Genomic DNA, 22,094 nt, shown 5'->3' with positions numbered 1-22,094 from the left:
GCATTTTAGACTGTGAAAGTTTTGTGGAGGATGCGTATCGTACTAATTACTGTAATACTACAAAGATTCATCTCAGCCTTCCTCTTTTTTTTTTCGTTTTAAAACTTCCGCATCTGACTAACAGACATTTGCTCTCAGCCACTCTGCTTCAATGGTGGGATTTCCTGCCTGTCTCTTATCAGCTAGATCCTGAAACAATGGACTCTGCCCACGCAAATTTGTGCACTGGGCCTGTCTGTTTCAAGTGCTGATGTCCTCCTCGTGGCTTTCCCCTCCTTACCAGATGTCCCTTTCTGGGCTGGAGCCAAAGGATTTGGAGTAGAGCAGGAAGAATGGCTAAAAAAATCAGATAGCGTGTCATCCATTACTGTACTTTATAGTAGTGTGTGGCAAACCTGAGAGCCAGTTACCCTCCATTTCACAGCAAAGTAGAGATGATGAATCACTTGTGACAGCCGCCTTAGGGGAAAACCCGCCACGAGCATTCACACACGCTCAGATGACTGAAAAATATGATTGTCATATGTCAGCCATGAAAATTTTCTAATGATTTCAGATGAGCAAAGCTGCTCACAATGGAAACATTGTGAGCAGGACGTAAAAATGGACCACGAACGTTTAATTGTGAATTCAATATACACAATTTTATTTACATTGACACATGTAATTGCAACACATCAAACCTAACACTAAAGCCTTTAATAAATATGTAGCAAAATGCAGGAAACCTCTTAGGTGTGAAGGAAGCAGTGAGATGAAATATAACCTCTAAAGACCCCAGACATTTCCTTCTAGCTGTAGCTACTTTTTTCCACTTTTACCGATATTGCCATGATACTGACGGTCAGATATGACCATTGAGACCAGTGTTTCTGTGGCAGCCTCCAAGTGAACTTGCACAACTGGCTGAAGTGATGAATTAGCCAAAAATAAAACATCAGCCAAAGCAAATCTCCACAGTGACAGAGACACAAGCAGCATTTCCAGTTGAATCTACGGTTGGAAATCTGTGCGCACATAATAAAATACAGCACAATAAAACTCTACATCAGTGTACCACATCTTCATCGAGATAAGCATCTTCAAAAGCATCAACATTACTTTACAATATACGCACATTTATATTTACAAAAAGACAGAGCGGTAAGACTGTAGGGTTTTAATAGCCTAAACGACTTGATGAATGTTTAGTAGTGGCACCTCTTAACAGTAAATCTTATAATTCAGCAATCATACAGACATGCACACATAGACAAGTACACGTGCATCCTCACACACACATTCATACACACACACACACACACACACACACATTCATACACGCAAACAGGACACTTTCCTGGTGCTCTTCACAACAACATCCACCAATGGGAAGAGGGGAATCATAATGGTCTGGACTGATACAGACTCCTGGCTGAGAGGTGCTGAAAGTCCCACTTATGATGGAGGAAACAGCTGGATACAAAGAAAAGAAGGACTGCTGGGAAACCAGCTACTGGCCGGAGAACAATGAGATGACCAACACACTGAGACTGATTTCTGTACCCAGTGTCGACATCTGAACAGAGAGTCTCGAAGACCCTCCGTTTTCCTCTGGCTTGTCACCTCAGGGAAAACCGCAGTCCACTTCATGGCATTTCATACGAGCGTCATGCTAACTTTAACCGCGAAACAGGCGTACGCTATTCAGCCTCGACATGAAAACCGATAACTGTTTTTCATGTTGTGGCTGATCGGTCTACACTATGCAACAGAGAACTGCAGCCGTAGAATGAGTAAAAACATGCCAACTGCCTGTCAGCCAAGACAGAAAGGTTCCCGTGTCCTGGTCCTTCTTGAAGGGGAAGAATGTGAAAAGCAACGAAAACACATCTCAGGAGTGGCAGTACCTGTCGCGTGATTGTAAACAAAGATCACACACTGGATGTGGCATGAGAGGAACCATATAAACCTGAACAGTTATTTACATCTTTACAAGAGAACTCTTCAGCAGTCCAGCTGTCAAAACATGAAACTATACACGTGCCTTACCTGCTAATGCAACAACACTGAGACGAAAGAGTTACAGGCTTCACAGAGTGTCTCCTTTGTCAAACTCTTCCCATCTCATCATATTACAGCAATGACTATTATCATTACCTTACCTCAGATATGTACACATATACAGACAACAAGCACATAAATGAAAAGCTAGCGTACCATGTCTATACCATATCTCTGAAGACAACTGCGTGTAATCATGGGCTGATCCATGGTATGTGTTTATCAGATCCAGTAAAGACAGTTTTTTTTTTTTGCTCTCTAGGTAGTGACATCCAACATGAAAAGAGCAGAAGTGTATCTCCTAAAAGACTTGAAGCACTTATGGACTCTAAGCATGACCGACCATGCTGTCTAATAGCTTATAGACCAGTGTCTCGATATCTCAATTTAAATTGGCCCCTGAAAAGTATCTTGTTCTTATAAACAGAGATCCGAACAGTTGGAAATAATACTGACAATAAAGGAGTGTAAAAAAAAAAAAAAAGAAAAGAAAAAGCTGCATGACATGGTGTATGGAATCATATGAAGTTCAAGTGCCTCGAGTGCTTTTTTTTTTTCCTTCAACAATTTCAACCAAAAAATAAAAATGCTACGTAAATTTCCATGACAGAGGAACGACAAAGAATAACAAAACACAAAATGTAAAAAGAAAAAAATAACTGACAGACAGAAAGAAACAGTTATACGGAGTGCCTAAAAAAAAAACAACCTTTATGAAATGTGTAGGAAAAATGTAACTGCAAAAAACTGAAAACAACAAAACAGATAAAAGTGTAATAATGTACTTAATAACAGGTTTAGAGTAACGGCTGATGTCCCTCCATCCTCCCCGGTGCTGCAGCAGTTTTTTTGCTGTGAACAGGGGAACATTAGTCCAACTGTCCTCCCTATAATCAGTAGGCAATAACAGTGACAGCAATGATGAAAGCCATCGGTCCTTTGTTGTTCTCTCTTGTAATAGATGGCAATTACCATTCCATCTGCAACACGCGACAACAAGTGCTGGTGGCACCGGGGCGGTGGGCGGGTGTAGTGGTTGGGTGGTTTGTGGCGGAACATTACAGGCACTTTATGAGGCAGCCAGACAGGTCGGGTGGGTCCTTACACCCGTTGGGCTGTGAGGGTTGTCCCTTCCAGGAAGACCTCATGCTGGACCAGTAAGGGCTGGTTTGGAGCGCTGTTAGTGCCTGCTGAGTTGAGACAGTGAAATGCTGCGCTCTGAGAACTGGGCTCCTCCCTGGCTCTGGGAGTCACAGGAAGCCTGAGGCTGAAGTTCAGATAAATCTGAAGATGAAGAAGAAAGAAATAGGACAGAGGGAACAACGTTAGTGAGGGTTGCTGCTGCTTATGTTTCAGTTCTGCAATTTCAAACATGAGAGAAATTTCAGTTCAGCCATCTCACCCGCACAATTTGTGTCTCTTAAAACTTTGGTGTTTATGTAATAAAAAGATAAAGGAATAGTGAAAAACACTTATTCACTTTCTTACTGAGAGTTAGATGAGAAACCGCTGTCTCCTTTAATTATGAAGCTGGAGCCAGGAGTCAGTTAGCTTAGCTTAGCATAAAAGCTGGAAGCAGGGGGAAACAATTAGCCTGTGTCTAAAAGTCAACAGTCATGCTAGTATCCGTGTGAGGCACAACAGTGCCTTGAGCTAAATGCTAGCACATGCATGCTAATAGGGTCAAAATGACAATGATAACATTGTGATGTTTAGCAGGTTTAATGTTTACCACGTTCTCCATTTTAGTTTAGGATGCTAGCATGGAAATTTGCAAGTTAGCACTAAACACAAAGTAAAACTAAACTGGCAGACAAAACAGAGTCATATATTCCTCTCGAGAGCAGAAAGCAAAAACATTTGACCTACCAGCTCCTCTAAAGCTCATTCTAACACATGAGTTCTTGTGTGTTTAATCCACACAAAAGCAACAAGTGAAAAACAGTGAAAAAGTTGTGGTTTGGAAATAGTCATCAACAATTCATCACTTTTTCACTTTGGTTTCTGTACAGACACAAAAAACAAGACGTAATGTGTTTATTAACCTTTGTGCCAAGCTAGCTGTTTCCACATTTACAGTGTTTATGTTAAGCGAAGCTAACTGTCTTGTGGTTCTTTTCATCTAACTCAGCAACGAAGTGAACAAGCATATTTGCAAAAATGTCAAACTCTCCCTTTAAAGCTTATCTCCTGCTGAACTGTCAGAGATGTTGGCGTGTAAAAAGACAGTCATGACAACAAGGCAGGCCCATGAGTAAATCAGACGAGCTGAGAGTTCAAACATATCTGCTCATGCTATGAGAAGCCCAGACTTGAATTATGTGTGCACACAGGTGGGTCACTTTAAAAGCTGTTCTCCCACAAGAAGTGACGCGGTAATCACACGCCTAGAATATATGCCTCAGGCGTGATTTATTCTCAGAAAATTTACATCAGGAAATATAAAAAAGTTATTAGAAGTTTTGAGAGTGAAATAATCCTGTTGTCCATTAGCCTCGACTTAGCATTTAGCAAGCAAGATGATGCTAAGATTCATGTGGCCCACCATGTATGAATATTTTCTTTGTTTGTGCAGAGTCAAAATCTATGTCATAGGTACCACATGAACCACGTCATAGCAGGTTTTACCCCCCGGAGCAGGACCCTAACATCCCATTTATTTCATGACAAGTTACGAGGTCATGAAATACCTGTTTAGTCCTCTCTGGTCTTTATTTTTTAAGAAATGTACTTTTACACCTTGCATATAGAAAGTAAATAACATCAAAGTGGTTCAGCTTACGTGCTTAGTGGCATCTGACAGCTGTTGTTCAATCCTTTCCACGACCTTCCTGAAGGGGGGTCGGTTGAAGGGGTCAGCATCCCAGCAGGACCTCATAATCTGATACCTGCACAGCGGCATACGAACACACAAAGACTTTCATTTGTTTACAGTTACTACATCCCCTTTTCTGTTTGTGTGTACTTTGTTTTACGTTCTCAGCTCTACCTAAAAGTTTTAAAATGTCCTCAGTTTTAGTTGTGTCTGTGAAAAGCCAAATGTAACAGAATGAGAACGGGCTGCTTTTCAAATCCCCCACGATGCATTTTTTTCATAGTCTCACCACCTCCATCTATCCAGCCACACCATCTCCCCAATGCTCATTTTACAAACACTCGCATTTCACTTCAACACCTTTCACACACACTCGTATTTCACTTCTACAACAACTCACATTTCGCTGGGTGCAAACTCTGGAGCATCCATTCTGTATCCTTCTTTTATCAGTTTGTAGAACTTGGCGTCCACAGGCATACCAGGATAGGGACTGTTTCCTACAGTCAGCGGAGAGATTCATTTACATTAAGAACTTATGAAAATATATAGATAGCTAGACAAACACTGGCACATAATGGAAGGATAGACATACCTAGTGAGAAGATTTCCCAAAGCAAGATGCCATAGGACCACACATCACTTTCAAACGTGTACACGCACTCAAAGATACTTTCTGGAGACATCCATTTCACTGGCAGACGTGCCTGAAAGAAAAGCAATCTGTTTTTTTTTTTTCCGCTGTGATGGGGGTCAAACAAGTTTATGTCTGCTGACTGCTAAATTAACTATACCAAATGTCAGGTATGAACACGACGCTCCCATGAGGATCTAAAATCACATAGAGCTTGGTGTCAGGTATAACAATCTGTGATTGTTACACCTGACATTTACAGAAAACTGCAAAGATACACATTTCACATGTGAAAGAACACATTCAGCTCATTAGTTGTCACATCCATATCAACAAGTTTGTAATTACACATTTAGAAATACTTGGCTGTCACCAGCCATGATAAATGTCCATTATGCTATGTCTTGAGGCTACTGATCTGAATAAAGTATTATATGAAGCAGAAATGCTGATAAAACTAAATATGTTAAAAGGGAATTACTGCCTCAGTTTGCGAGAGGAGGTCTTAGAAAATATATATTTTAGCAGAATGCAGAAAACATAACCGAGAGCCAGCTCTTGCAGAAATACAAATACTGTACACTGTACACAATGAAGTAAGTTTGTCTTGCTGACAGGTAGATCAGATAAGTCTGGAGTTACAACATAAGGCCTCTGAGCCCTGAAACAAAAATGCAGTGCATTTAAAGTGTATCAGAAAGTCGGGGAAGGTCTCGTTTTCTTAGCTAAGTTCACAAATCTGTTCACAAATTGGGAATAAAATAGCGATTGATACATACAAATAGCTTCACAGTCTTACATATAGTACCTTTAAATATCAATCCTTTATATAAGTGGGTATTACTTTTTTTTTTACTCTTCACTTTGCTCTCCACATTACCAACTTGTTTTAAGTTGTTGTGTACATACTCACTTTCGATTATCACCACGAATGAACAGATTAACAACTTGAGGAACCAGGAAACTAGTACAAGAAACATTAGCTAAATTTTTCCTGGATGTAGTGAGTCAAAGGGAGCCGGACTTGCTGTTTGTTCTTCAATATGTGTTGTAAACATGCTCAAGACTAAACTGAGTAGTTTTGACTAACTACTAGATATTACTGTAGATTCCCTGGCTTAACACACATTCATCTGACTGCAGTCTGACAAGACGTGAGGGCCCACCAACACACTCATTTATTACACAAATTGATTTAGAGCTCCCAGGACAGGCGTTGATTTAACACAAGGCTGGCACTTTGAAGGGGGGACTGGATGTATCCTGCATCTCATCTCAAATTCCCAAGTGTCACACAGACTTACATTTCCTTTGACTACGTAGTTGGAGTCTGTGGTGATGTCCCGGGCCAGGCCAAAATCACAGATCTTTGCCAGTCTTCCTTGAGTCAGGAGGATATTTCTGGCGGCCAGGTCTCTGTGGATACACTGGAAAACAAATGGACCGCTACCTTTAATACTTGATGATACATGTTATATACATGACCAATCAATAATTTAGCATTAGTCGTGAATGAAGTGCCTTTTCTAATGCAGTTTGCTACTGAATTTCCACACTTGATTCTGTAACACACTACCACTGACACTGATATATGAGCTTACTGGCTACAGTATCTTTGCCACCACGTCTAATAAATTTTTCAGCGGCATGCTCCAACATGCGTTTTAGATCCGTTTACTAGCTGTGGGAACTTGATACATGCTCTGGCTTAAAAGTCCTAAAAAGTCAGATTTAATTTGCAGAAATTCACATCAGAGTTTTAGACAGAAATCAAGCATGACATGTGTTATTTTAAAATCTGCTCAGTCAAGCTGATGCTCACATTTTTGGAGGCGAGGAACTCCATGCCTTTGGCCACTTGGTATGAGAAGCTGAGAAGGTCTTCTGTATCTAGAGACAGGCCATCCTCGTCAAACAGCTCGCTCTCTGCATCTGTTTCAACATAGGAGCCACCTGAGAGGACAAACGGGATGAGGATTATTTTTTTTTAAACTTGTATAAGCTACTGAAGTAATTCGACTTCGTTTCAGCTTTCTTTTCTGTATATTTTAAGGATGAGAAATTTGATGAATGGCTGGCTTTGCTTGCCTTTGCGTAGTGAGCGTCTCTTCTCAGAGGACGAGCTGAAAGGATGGTTGCCAGCAACAGAAGGCCTCATGGCCATGTAGCCGTTCAAGCTGTCTCTGTGAAGAGGAAAGGAGCAGTCTGGTCTCAGCTGAGCACAGCCACACATAGGCACGCGGCTGTCCAAATACCCTCCTCCTACGCACGTTCTGGATAGTAAATACTAGTCCTCTCTTTTCTCTTCCACAAACAATAAAGCTCTAAACACTCTTTATACACAAAAAAGAACCTGACCCAGCTGTGTCTCTCTGCGGCGTGACGTTGCGGTAGTAGCAGTCTTCCTCCAGCTTAAAGCAGATGAAGGATTCTCTCTTTCTGCGTAGAAAGTTAAGAAGGTCTCCAAAGCAGCAGTACTCTGTTATTACAAGTGTGGGGCCTGCAGACAAAGAAATATGCCTCATGAGAATGATCGTTCGAAATACGTGACAGTAGATTTAGTAAAAAGCTGAGCAGTGTGGTGAAGGAAAGCACTCTTGTGACATAAAGAACAACATGATTAATCTTCTTAAAGTCTGTAAACAAATTTTGAAGCCTTCAGTTTCACTTCACAGTCTTAAATAATAATGCAGTACAACATGGGTGACACACCTCCAACAGTGCAGGCTCCCAGCAGGTTGACGATATTCATGTGGTTTCCCAAGTAACTGAGGACTTTCAGTTCTGACATCAGTGCCTCTTTCTCTGTGGCATGAGCGCTTGCTGTGGAAAAAGAAAAAAAGAAAACAATCAGCATTTACAAAAGGATTACGAGTAAACTGAGTTCAAGATGAACTATGATTACATATAATGAGCTGGTATTTGCATGATTTAAATAATAGGCCTTAGCTGGAAGTATATTAAAATAAAAGGTGTCTGTTAAAGCAGGGCGCAAACCACCAAATAAAAATATCAACATAATACTGTAGCTGCCTTTCTCTGGAACACCTGCAGGCAAATTAGTTTGTTCTCATTACAGCTTCTTAAAAGATCACAGCCACTATGTATATTTGTCGCTGTGCTTTGTTTGTCCCACTGCATTTGCATGTGTGTGTTGAATGCGCTTACATTTGAGCATTTTCACAGCCACCGTCATGACAGAATCTGCTTCGGAGAGCCCATATGCGGTGGCTTCCACCACTTTTCCAAATGCACCAGATCCCAGCGTTTTCCCTGAAGACAAGAAGACAGACTCAAAACTGTTATTCCCCATCCTGCTTCCCTCCCACAAACTGGCCCCATGCCAGCATTCCTGGGACAACACCAGTTTTAGCCCCTGGGCTGTGTACATAGGCACCAGGACACGCAGGATCCTGTTTAAGGAGGTTTGTTAAAAACAACACCCAGAATATGTCAATAATATAATGTTTGCAGTGAGGGAGTGGGGTTTCATCATTAATGAGCTGCAGAACTGGTTAGTCAGTAGTGACCACAGACTCATAATAACACAAACCCTCAATGCTGTGCCCATACACTCAGAAAACAGAATGTCTGTCAATCAGCATGAAGTAGCCTGAGGGTGGCAGCGATAATGTCATGCCGACTGCACTGTTGGCTTTAATACTGAGAGTATTAGTGAGGCAGCCCCCCCGTTTATCTCCACATCACTCTGCTCCTATGATGATTTACACCTCCGACCTGACAGCCCCAGTCAGAAATGACTGATTAATAGAATTATGGAGGCCAAGAAAGAGGCATACGCTGGCGATGCTTTTGATAAAGAAATGCACGGCGCTCACCAAAACGCAAGTTGTTTCGAGGAAACTCCCATTGATGATCGTACGGTAGCTGGGTGGGGTCAATGTACACATAGTTGTTTCCATGGATACCCTCTATAACTTTCCACTGAATCTGGTATTTAGGTTTCTGGCACAGATGCAGACAAAAAAAAAGCAGAAGAAGAAGAAGTGGAGATGTAAATTATTGTTACAGAGGAACTCATGGACTTTCCACATTCACTTGTTATGTCTCAAAATTTGATGAAAGAGGGTGTGCCATCCAGGAAACGCTGAGTGATGCCTTACCTGCATGTACTTGTAGAAGAGCATGATAACAACGAGACAGAGGATGCCTGCTGCTGATACTGAGCCAATTAGCAGAGGAGTGAACAGATCATGGGGAACAGTCCTCTCTGCGGGGAGATGGAAATTATAGTGTTAGATATACAAGCAGTGACAACAGACTCAGTCAGAGACTCTTTCATTGGTTTGCCATGTTTGCGTTCTAAATGACATTGCAAAGGGGCATTAAGGTAAGCCAGAGAAGGCTAAGTCACAGTGAGGCCCACTTTGGTTAAATCACAGCAAACTAATCCAATTATACACACATACATTCTGTAGGGTTTTCTGCTTTTTCCTATATTTTCACATTCTGAATTAATTTTGTTAACTGCTTAACATCATGCAGTATTTTACTGTATTGCTGTTGCTATTACAGCTGTGCTGGTGAGTAATTGTGTATAATCAGTGTTCTGTTCCTTTGTGTCTGGCTATTTGTTTTGCTCATCTGTACTGTGGGGTGTAATAAGCTCTTTAGAGATAAGAAGCTTTCTCTCCACTTCAAATCTGAGAATGCAGAGTCTGCAGGAACTAATCCCCTGTAAACCTGTCAGTGGTTTTTAAAGCTCTGTGTATTCTGTGCTGCAGCTCACTGACACCTCCAAGCCTCCCACAGCCCCAGAACACCCAGCACCGCCAGGACTCCTACTGTGCTCCACACTCTCAGCGCCTCCGCCTGGTCTGCTGTTACTCTGTGAAGCACAAAAATCCTGGACACACGCTCCCAACGGCTTGCCCTGCCTGGCCACAAACATTCGTCTCCCTCATAATGCTCGCCCACATACCCACTGTAGCCACAGTTAGACCCCAGTGTCCTGCATAAACCTGGGTCTCCAGGCTCCGGCTGGGACAAACTTTGCTGTACTTTCAGTTCCTGAACTCACTCCACTTTGAAGGCATCGTACAGCAGATGGGGAAGCCGTTATAACAGAGCGGATTTGGAGTCATAAAGTAAACAATGGGCTAATGCTAATTCCTTTGTGTAAGTGACAACCTCTTATCGTGGCCAATCATGTCTGAGGCATCTCTTCTTGCTAATGTTTACCTAACAGATTATAGGGAACCAACCTCTAGTTGTAAGACCACGTTTGTGGGTTAATCCTAACCAAAGTCATGTTTTTAGTAAATATTTTGAGCTGAGGAATAAATCCCGTGTGGGTTTTACTGAGGGGCAGAGCTGAGGTAACTTTGTTTTTTAGTCCACAGAGCAGGGAGTCACAGGCAAGTGACAGAATTTGTGACGTCACTGAGTTTACTCTGAGTTTTATTGAAACTAAAATCAACTTTCAATCTGGAAAGAGGAGATGTTCCATGTCATGTCCTCTTTGTACCACTGACTTTGTTGCACTTAATTCTAATCTGAAGGTGAGGACATCCAGAGGATTACATCAATTCAGCAACACATGGGCCCTATTTAGACTGGGACTTGGACTGGACTTATTTAAATACCGCATCCTACTCCGCATGTGTGTGATACCTCCACTCACCACTGATAGAGAAGAGTGTGTAGGCCTGCTCTCCCTCCACCGTAGCCACACATTCCAGGGTAGTGAACCGTCCCCTGCTGATGTTCACCCGACTCTCCACCTCTGTCTTCCCAAACTCGGGACTGAGCAGTGTGACGGTGATGACGTTGCGCTCCTCCTGGGTGGCATTCACCTGTTGAGAGCACCTGAAAGCAGAAAATTATTCTTTGTTGACAAAGGGGCCAATGGGATCACCGAGCTATTCATCAGCTGTCTCTGTTCAGGACACGCTGGGCTCATAAAACAAAGGTGAAATATGTAAAATTAGACCAGGGCTCTGTATCTGACAGCACTCCACCACAAAGAGCAGCTGTTATCTCAGTGCTCTCTGGCCTTAGACTAACTCCGGTCACGTTGCTTTCTGTTTCTGAACGTACATTTGCGTGCCTGTATGTAATGACTATTAAGTGGATTTAATTATGATTAAAAAATGACTGGATAAAGTTTGGATAATCACTTGTGATTCACTGCCTGTGCTGCCCAGGGTTGGTGTTGCTACAGCAACCAGCTGCTCCTCCTTCAATACACTTTACGTTTGACACGAGAGTGAGAGTGTCCAATTGCATCCGGGCAGATATCTCGGGTCCCTACCAATCACAAATCAATTCTTTCCAATCCCCTGTCACATGGGGGGGTCATCTTATCACTGTCAACCAATCACAAGTCAGCCCCGTCAAATCCCACAATCCCACATTCCACCGTCATCATCAATCCTCTGTCCAATGTGTCTTTAGTGTGACCTTTAGGACCCTCGAGGTGCACTTCATGTCAGCTCCGTTTAAAAAGAGGAATGTAAAAGTTAATAATAAGAAATCTGCAGAAATGCAAGAAAGGTCTCCACATTAATTCACTAAATGTTCGTCGATGGAGTGCTGCTATGAATGGACGCCTAGTTTCCATTGAAAGAGCCATGATGTTTGTTTGCTGCCATAAATCTAACAACTGATTGCGGTAGAGCATTTTGTTTGTTAGATTACACAAGACAGAGCTGCTTTTGATTTAGATTTGGCACTTCTTCTTTTATTTTGCCAGTTGATGACCAGTCTGCCTAATATCGGTTTCCAACAGCTATAATTGCTTAAGGCTGTAGTTCTAAAGTTCAGCACAGTTATTACATAACATAAAAACAATGTTAAAAAGGTTAATGATTGGGGTGGGACCACATCTACCGTATTTCTCTAGCCCTTGACAACGCTGTAAAACTGATCATGTTTGACTGGTAGTGCCCTGACAGGATAAGCAAACAACCACAAAACTGTCTTCACTAAGCTCTCACTGGCGCAGAAAGGTATGAGGTCACATTCCCCAATTCAGCACCGCCCACCAGTGAGAACAGGGCGAACAAAAACGTAAGTGCAGAAGCCTCTCATCAAGAGAAAGCAAAATGGTGATATCAGAAACTGATAGTCAGAAACTCATAGAAAAAAAAAAAAAAGTTTTTAGGGCATTTAAAAATCTCACCTCATATACGGCTGCTCACAGTAATACCAGGTGATCTGGGGAGCAGGAAACCCTTCAGCCACACACCGTACCTGTCCGTCCACCGGGCCCTCATGAGATACAATCTCAGGTTTACCTAACAAACAAAAAGTTAATGTCACAATATGTCAGCTGAGATACAAATGACGAGCAGGATACAGTTTATTTTACATTTTTTTTCTCCATTGTGTTGAACCTCAGGTATGTATGCTGGAGGCTGAGGTGAGGCAGAGAGCAAGACCTCATTTCCAAGAAAGAAAAGGTCGTCAGAACCTATTCCCATGTCAGCAACTGAAGATTAATACTACTGAAGGTGTAATGAAATTCATTATGTGGCTTAAGGGAACAAAAAACCTTTAACAAAAATCTATGACACCACTTACTGATCACAAAGATGGTGAAGGTCTGATTTACTGAGGCGTCACTGTTGGAGGCTTGAAAGGTGTAAACTCCTCCTTCTGACATTTTCAGCCGCACCAGCCTCAGCTCACTGCTGTACCTAAACAAAGACAAGACATAATACTTTTTTTTTTTTTTTTTTTTTTAGCATGAATGCATTTATTGATTTTTACAAAGCCGAGGTAACACTGTTTCTGTTCATGGTTTAATTGTGCTTAAACTGAAACGAGTCTCTATGCCTTCTGCTCTTTTATGCACATCTGTTCACTGACAGTATGCACAGGCAAAGAAGGGATTTATTGATTTTATAAAGGGTTTCAATAGCTGTGCTCTGCCATGTGCCATTTGCTTAAGGGAGTCATGTCCAATTGAGGTCATGTTCTTGTCTTCCCATATTAAAAGAACACCGTGATGTGTGAGGTAAACTATGCTGAGCGTGCAGCCTTGTGTAAAATTACGTAATGTTTTTATCTGCAGCGCAGAGGTAATGCTGCAAATATTTCACGGTTTCTTTTTCCTGTGAAAGCCATTTAAAATCTGACAGTTCTTCTTTCACTGGACAGTTTTAGAATTTGAAGCTGTGTTTCTCAGAGAGCTGTGACAGCTGCAGCGGTTGTATCATCACCTGCAGCCAAACCAAAGGTGTTAAATTCCTCTTAACGAGGATAATGAACATCTTCATCTATGTGGGAAAACTGGGGTCAAGTAGGTACTTCAAAAAACAGGTGCGTGTTCGTCGAACTTATATTCTAACCTATATTCATGGCTGTGTGTGGTGATGACGTGGTCGGTTGTGTTCTTCAGCTCATAGCCCATGAAGCTCCAGGAGAAGGTGTGTGGTTTTGGATAAGCCTCCATGTCTACATTTAGGGACAGACTCTCGCCTGAGCGGACGTGGATAGTTGTGTTGTTTGGGGGTGTTAGGTTGATGAATCCTCTGTCTGAAAAATAGAGAAATGCCATATGGTTACACGATTTGCAGAAGTAAAATTCACATGTATTGGGGTCAGTTCTTCTGGTCTGTAAACTGTGACATTTTAGGAAATATTCTTATTTGCTTTCTGGATGAGAGTTAGACGAATATATCTCATCTCTGCCCCGCAGTTGGTTATCTTAGCATAGAATAAAGGTCTCCAAACAGGGAAACAGCTGGCTAGGTTTGGTCAGTTTATCCGAAAACTGAAGCATAACAATTTCCTATTGTCTATTTCACGTGGTTATGGATCATTGTTACCAGATGTCAGCCAAACAGTAGACCTTTGAGGAAGTTAATGTGGCTGACCAGGAAATAGTCAAGCACATAAAACCCTGTAAAACAGCTAACTGTCATTTTTACATTTTTTTTTGACATAATAAATGATTTGTTAATTATTAAACTTTGGAGGTTTAGAGGATTTTGTTACCATCATCCAGACTAGCTGTCTCCATTTCCAGTCTGTATGCCAAGCTAAGCTAACCAACTGCTGGCAATAGCTTAACATTTACTGTACAAATACGAGATCGGCATCAATCTCCTCATCTAAATCTTGGAAAGGAAGCAAATACACGTTTCCTTAAATGTCAAACTATTCTTCTGACATTCAGTTTGTGTGGAAATTGGGAAACCGTGAGTACATTTGTGAGGAGACAAAGAAAATAGGAAGAAATTCAACACAACGATGTGCCTTCACTGCCAGCTATTACTGATCGAGAGATCACATTGGTCAGTTGAATCTGAACACATCTCAAACATTTTTTACAGCTTCAAAATTAAGTTACTGATTACAGCTGTTGCTCAAAGCAAATTCCTTTGTGTACTCACCATATACGTCGAGCCACACTGACTGCGTGCTGACCCCTTTTTCATTCTGAGCTTTACATCGGTACCTCCCAGCGTCTTGTGGCCTTACGGCTTTGATGTGTAACGTGGAGCTGCGCACGTGAGTGTAGTGCTCCGTCAGGATACGTGAAGCACCGTCAACCTTTGCTGGTTGCTGTGGATACCAGACGGCACCCTGTCAACGCCCAGAGATCTCTAGAGATTAACCCCGTCTGCATGTCTATCCTTGCCAAGCACACAAATACTGACAGACACACATCCGTCTGCATGCGGTAGTCCACATAGTGCACACACAGCCAAGATCCTGAAGCTTAGACAGCATGAACTCTGACCCCTGTCGCTCTTGTTCGTAAGAAAAGACAACCACTGATGCCAGGTACACAGGAGGAAAATCTCTGAGTAAAAAGAAAACCATTTTGGAATTGGTTGAATGTAAATGTAACATAATCAAAAAGAATCATGAAAATGTTTTTTTTTGTTTTGTTTTGGGACCAATGTCCAGACAATAATCAATACAGTTGGCATGTAGTTAGTACTAGGCGTCACATTTAATTTCCTGTTTTTAAAAGGCGATTTGTAAACTAGAAAATTAACACTACAAACCTCCGGGACAGCTGATATCTAGTGGCTGACTCTTCCTAACGATTCAGTCAAATATCTCTATCAAGTAATCAAAGCCCAGGCAAGACAAGACAATATTCAATACTCAAACTACAGTATTTTCACATAATGCAATACACAAAAATCAATCCACCGACAAAAATCTAGAAGAATCTCCCACTAGCAGCACAGCACAGAGCAAAGATAAAGGCAGAAGGGTCTCACCGAGCCAGGTGGGGTCACCCACTCAATCGTGATTTCTCCATTGACATTGGAGGTGTTGCAGGTGAGGGACAGACCCTCATTAAGGATAAGAATCACTCTTTTGGGGGCCTGCATCTCAATCACTGGAGGAGCAAGGGGGACTGAAAACAAACAAACAAACAAAAAAAAGGATTAAACTTACAGGTGTGACAGGGAGCACAACGAAGCATGCGTGCATTTCCACCACTTTACCTGGTCTCACTGTCAAGATGTAGTCATGTGATCTGATGTGCTTTCCCCCAAGTTTTCCTGAGCACACGTAGCAACCTTCGTAGGCCTTTTGCGTGTTGTGGATGATGATGCCTTGCTCCAGGCTCGCAGTATACTGGAGACCAGAGACCAGAGCTCTACCGGAGCATGTTTCCAGGAGTAGGTTGTCCAGACTTGGATCAGTTGCCAGGCAGGCGATGGAAGCAGTGTCTCCCACACGAGTGAGGATGTTTGACACCTTTGATTTTCTGAAGGGATTGTCAGGATCTGCCAAAAAAAAAAATACAATCACACATTAGAGGGGGTGCCAGAGGTGTTAGCAGGTCTGGACACTGAGATGTTACAGCTTTAGTTTGTGACACCCATTATATAACAATGCTACTCTGTATAACATACACTTTTATACACCAACTTTTCAACCTCAAAAACAGTTTTTCACACTTCCAAACTGATTTTGAGGTTGAAAAGTTGGTGTATAAAAGCAAAACGCCACAAAACACAATGGAACCAAACTTGCTGAATAAATCACCATGTACATGAAGCATGTGACTTAAACGTCTGCTGACTCTTCACGCCATTGCAGAGACAAAAAAATTGGGCCAAATGAAAACTGATTAAGTTATTAACTATGCATTTGTTTGTTTTATGCATTAATTTGAGGAATCTCCTCATCGCTCCACACAGATCTGATGTTTCCATCTGTCGCTATTTTTAGCCTCCTCCGTGGACTGGAAGTTTCTGTGGACGTGCTGTGTCGCATACTTAATGTACGTCATGATTTATGCATTCAGTGTGTCTCCATTGCACTATGTTGTGTTTTGCTTTAATCTATACAACCACCTTTTCCACCTCAGCAAAGTGCAAAAACTATGTTTTGATTTTTTTTAAATTTTTGCACAAATTGAAACCTGTTCACCCAGTTTACACTTTATCAGAGGTGCGTGAAATTACCGCTAAAACCCACTAACGCAGTTGCTGGTGCATCACATTACAAACATTCAACCAAAAATTTTTAAAAAAGGGCTTTTACTGTGAAGAGGTCACAGGAAATGCAGTGTGTTTGTCGCGCTGGTAAGCACTGACCACTGATCACCCATTAAATAAAATGCACCAACAAAACAAGAAACACATTTTTGGACAGTGCATCACAACAATGTGAATTTGCTTAAAACAATGTGAGTTTGTTTGGCTGCGCTGTAAACTAATACACCAGTTACTCCTCTGTCGTAATTCTGACAGAAATGCTGCTCAAGGAAGGTTTGTTGCTCCCAGTTACTGAGCCCACAGAGGCAATAAGCTGTAACAGTTTGAATAGTTGATCAAATATTACTTAAAAGTTCATCAGCGGACTAAGGAGTATTATTAGTAGTATATATTATATGATATCTCAGAGCCTCTCAACTAAAAAGTAGTAACTCAAATGTAGATGTGTGGATTGTGGAGTGAGTGATCATGATATAAGCCTGCAGCGATGGCAGTGGGCCAAGTGAATGTGGAACCATATTGAGGAGGAAATACAGTAAAACTCAGTCTTTCACTCAATCAATAGCTACAGTTTCTACTGTACCTGTGCAGGGCAAAGTTACAAACACCTTCTTCTGCAAATACACCCACACACGCTGCTCCCTGTCACCGCAGCGAGAAATGCCAAAAGATTTCCTCTGCTCTACCCTGCAGTCTGTTTCCACCTGCTCCAGATTTCCATCCTCTTTCTCGTCTCTCTCTGCACACTCTCAGAAACACTTAATCACCCAAATGCATTCCCACGCAGACAGCAGTTACATGCTGCTACCTTTAACATAGATGTAGATGGAGGCTTGCTCCCCAGAGCTCTTCTCCAGGCAGATGTAGCGGCCCATCTGACCCGGGTGAGCCTTGGTGATGAGCAGCGTGGACAGCCCATCGCTCTTCTTCTCTCCCCGCAGCCTCACATTCGGCCGATCCTCCCGAAACCACTGCATCTCCTTCTCACCGTGGCAGTTCAGTTCGAACGGTTTGTTGAGATCAATGACAAGGCGGTCCTGCTCCGAGGGGGTGATAGTGGGCTTGGTGTTGCCTGTAACGGGATAAAGAGGATATTCACCTGCACAGCAAACTGGAGGACCCATTTTTACCACACGTTGGTGGAAAAGATCGCGCACGATCATGGCCGTATTGCTGATATTTAGGATAAAACCTTGAAACACTGAAGTGAGAATAAAAGTCTTGATGGATTGTTTTAAAGTCTTTTAAAGACGTTTTTAAGAGATATTTTAGAGGTGAGTTATGCTGAAGTCGAAAGGCTTTTGTAAGATTTACCCACCAATGTGAAGTCAAGATGTGTCAACACCTGCAGCCCCACAAGAGTCATGTGTATTAGAACAGCTTAAAGGTATAATCCCTGATCCACATGTAAACAGTAGGATCGCACTGCCAGCAGACTTCAAAACACTGGGTTTGTTCCAGCTTTCACTCCCACACTGAGTGACAGGTCTTTATTGTTCCCAACATTTATGGCTCGTGATCCTTTAAGCAAAGTTTGCTTGTGACCCAGCGAAACGAGATATAATCTCAGACTTATTTTTCATTCTCCTCGTTTCGTTAAAAATGTTTTTAGTAATCTTAACAGATATAAATACGCTGAATTTCACAAGTAAAACGCTAAATTTTTCATCTTTCATTCTCTTTTTTTTTTCATCTTTCATACTTTCATAATCTTGTGACCCCTTAGATTTATCTTGGGACCAGGGTCCAAACCTCCAGTTTTAAGAATCAATGTGTTCAAAGTTTGTCTCCATCAGTAATGTTTGCAGAAGCCCAGAGAACAAATATAGGATTTTTTTATCACAAAAAATCTTATTTTTCTTCTTTTCAACTCCCAATTTTAATAACAAATGTGATTATACCTGCACTTTAGATTGTTTTAAAACAAACTAGAACAGATTGAGCCTTTATATTCTAACATTATAATGAAGGCAAAGATGCTTCTTGTGGCAGCAGGGATTGAACCCCCAACCTCCTGACACCTGGGCAGATCTCTGTAATCACAAGGTCAAAGAAACCAAATGATTCTGCATTCAAGCAATCATGAAATCTTCTGCATTACACCGGTCATTTATAAAATAAAAGCTATGTTTGTTGCATGACCTGAGGTGTACTGTTGAATGGATGATTTCTAAAGTGGAGGCAGAAACCCAGAGATTTAATCTACCGCACCAACTGAAAACATGTGTGGGAAAATACATGAGTAATGTTTTTTTGTTCCCTGGAAAAACATCACCAAGGTGTGGGTACTCGGCCCCCTCTTTCTCTATTGAGGCCAGTTATGATAAATACCAGGGTACTGTGGGACTATAGTAGGAGTGTGCATGAGGGTGCTGCTGACAAAGATGCTCCTGCCAGCCCTCTTTCGATGTAATAAATACATACATTTCACATATTATATAGACTGTTCCCATTACCAGAGCCTTCACAGCAGTGAAGTACAGAGATACTGTAGATCAACCTGGAAGGGAGAAGGGTGTGGTGATCCAGCAGGCTTATCTTAAACACCGAAATTCGTAGAATCACAGAACAGCAAACAGCAGTGTGTCATTTTACAGAGATGCCTCTGTTTAGATACTGTTCGTAATGCTAATGGCCTCTGTGTTTTCAGATCCCCTGCACCTATGCGCAAATATTTGGCCAACAACTGAGGAATTTAACGTAAAGGTCTTGTTATCAGCATGGCAGGGGAGAGACAAAGCTGGGATCAAGGCGTTTACCATCTGAGGTCTCATCTACACGATTTTTTAACGTGTTTTTATGTGTATTGATGGAGCATAAGAAAGTATAGTAAAAGTTAATGAGATGTGAAGCTCTTATACACGGACGTATGGCAAACTTCGTGGCGTGCTTTGTTACATCACGTCACCAGAAGATGAGGCAGCCATTCAAATTCCCTGATCATATCAACATAAACACATACGTTGCTCCCGTGGGCACATCAGATATGACCAAGCTGCCGACACAGGGGCAGAAAACAGAGTCCACCTGATGCCGCCCCGAGCAGCATGAGGCTCCGCAGGCGCACCTAAAGCGCAAAGCAGCGCAAAGTGAAACAGCAAACCTCTATTGTTTATCACCAGTTTCAGTAAAAGTGGCCTGTCGGGACAGCTTTCCATAAATTTGCGATCTACCTCTGGGAAAATCCCAGCCTCTCTTTCCTGACTAGATAAAGAAAATTACTTTGAATTATGGACTCGAGCAATAAACCTTTAAAACCGAACCACCCACTAAAATAAAACCATGTGTTGTTTTTTTTAGGAGGGGTGGAAAATATAAGTGTAAAAGTAACACGTGACAATATTTATCCACAAAGTGAGAAATGCACGTAACAGTCCTGGATGTGAGCCGCTCGTTTGCATGCTTCCTAGAAATGGAGAGTTGCCAATGTATTTTCATAAAGACGGTTATGTGCGGCTCGAAGAGGAGGAAAACCGCATGAACCTGTCGCCCTCCATCGAGCACAACACGGCCAGAAAGTCTCTGTGAGTCGCACCCGTGTATATTACTCGGCATCCTACTTTAATTCCACCTTTTGATTACTTTTTTGTTAATGGCGCCGCCGTTATCCGAATAAAACATAAATTATTAAAGCGGCGCACTCGGTGTCCAGATCATCTGCCAAAGTATCCACTTTCCTCATTAGGTTTCAGCCACTTCAGGTCGTCTCATCGGCAGCCTTTCGGATCAGGCTGCACCACCTCCCAGAACAAAGAAAAGTGTGGAGAAATGCATCGTGAAGGCGATGCGGAGCGAGTGGAGCCGTTCACTTCACAATCATGTGGATTATCTTTGTCTTACTGGGCTGAAGGAAGCGGAATACCTGTGGTAATACAGTCGAGCCTTACGTTGTTCAAAAGTGAACGGCAACAAGTTGCCTGCGTAAAGTGGCGCATCAAGTGAAAATGCTCAGCCTTACCTGGATGGAAGGTTAACTGTAAAAAGACAGACAGCAGTATCCAGTGGTATTCCATAGTTATTATTCCATGGGTCTAGCTGTGAAGGTGAGCCAGTGCCTCTCCGGTTAAGGTAGCTCTACTCTACTCGCCGAGCGCGTCGGAGTTGTGGGAAGTTGACTGTGGGCTCTAGTAGAGGCGCACTTACAAGTCTTTAAAGGCACAGATGCTCAGTGCAGCTCGCAACAGCAGCCGTCGCCTATCTGCAAACATGCTGTTTTCCTGGAGCGCGCCAGAGGGGACGGTGCGGGCCGACCAGGTATCTCTAACTGACTGTGGCGTCAACTACATGTTTATAGGAGGCAGTGGTGGAGCCTGTTACTCACACGTTACACACACACACACAGAGGGAGGCGTCTGGGACCTGTTGTCAGCTTCCCGACGAGAAAACCGAGCTCAGACAAAGAGTGACTGATCAAGAAACTGAAAGAAGCTTTGAAGCTACACGATATAAACAAGTGTATAACATATCGTCATCTAGTGTACATAATCCTACTGCACATAACTTTAAACCAGTATCAGTAGAGCTCAATTAGGTCTATTTTACATTAACAATACATATGCAGGTTTTATCCAAAGAGTGGGTATAACCCTAACACATAAATTTCAGCTCTAATGAGACAATTCCAAAGTTTTATCAGTATTTTTAAATACTATTTTATTAAATGTAATTTTTTTGTTCGTATACACTCGCGAAAGCAATGGCCCATAGCTAATAAAAAAAAAAAAAAAAACTGAGAAGACCACACAACGACCCTTTGTCTTTTTCCTCCCTCCTGAGCCTGCACATGACGGTTTTTGAGCACTGGCATGCGCTCACACGTTCCCAGAGGTGGCCTAGTTTTCTGCTGGCTATCAACATGCATGGTATAGTGACAGTTTTCTGATGGTGTGTAATGTTGGCAGCCATTCTAATGCAGATGTCTGAAGTCTTAAGGATAAACCCTGATGGCATCAAAAGAGTTATTTTCTTTAGAAAGCTTCCTCCAGAGCATAAAAACGAGGCTTTCACAGAGTTGTATAATATAATAATTGTATAATTCACATATTATATAATTGCCTCCCTTTACTTGTGCATTCATCTTATAGAATTTGCATAATGTAATTTGGCTTGTTATGTTTGCCCCCTTGAAATACCCACATTGGTTTTTTCAGCATTTTCTGAGAAA

The 22,094-nt window shown here is 42.0% G+C and overlaps 1 protein-coding gene across 2 annotated transcripts; it reads right to left on the bottom strand.

Moving 5' to 3' along the window:
- Window positions 1-630: 630 nt before the first annotated feature.
- kita (KIT proto-oncogene, receptor tyrosine kinase a) lies at window positions 631-21,178 on the bottom strand. Of its 2 annotated transcripts, none has more exons than XM_041040886.1 (21): window positions 20,889-21,178; window positions 17,739-18,002; window positions 15,929-16,213; window positions 15,698-15,837; window positions 14,855-15,047; window positions 13,808-13,994; window positions 13,038-13,153; window positions 12,637-12,751; window positions 11,137-11,321; window positions 9,617-9,723; window positions 9,332-9,458; window positions 8,661-8,765; window positions 8,205-8,315; window positions 7,851-7,992; window positions 7,581-7,675; window positions 7,315-7,445; window positions 6,797-6,919; window positions 5,454-5,565; window positions 5,259-5,358; window positions 4,826-4,931; window positions 631-3,327 (listed from the first exon to the last, which is right to left on the bottom strand). In XM_041040886.1, the coding sequence occupies exons 1-21, from the start codon at window positions 20,941-20,943 to the stop codon at window positions 3,145-3,147; spliced, it is 2,982 nt and encodes a 993-aa protein (XP_040896820.1). In that variant the 5' UTR covers window positions 20,944-21,178; the 3' UTR covers window positions 631-3,144. The 2 variants fall into 2 exon arrangements, with proteins under 2 accessions (XP_040896820.1, XP_040896821.1); XM_041040887.1 differs by having other exon boundaries at window positions 14,855-15,026.
- Window positions 21,179-22,094: the final 916 nt, after the last annotated feature.

This window comes from Toxotes jaculatrix, chromosome 6 (genome assembly GCF_017976425.1).
Source record: "Toxotes jaculatrix isolate fToxJac2 chromosome 6, fToxJac2.pri, whole genome shotgun sequence".
Lineage (NCBI taxonomy): Eukaryota > Metazoa > Chordata > Actinopteri > Toxotidae > Toxotes > Toxotes jaculatrix.
Note: the sequence above shows the minus strand (reverse complement) of the source record. Positions and strands in the feature narration are given on the sequence as shown.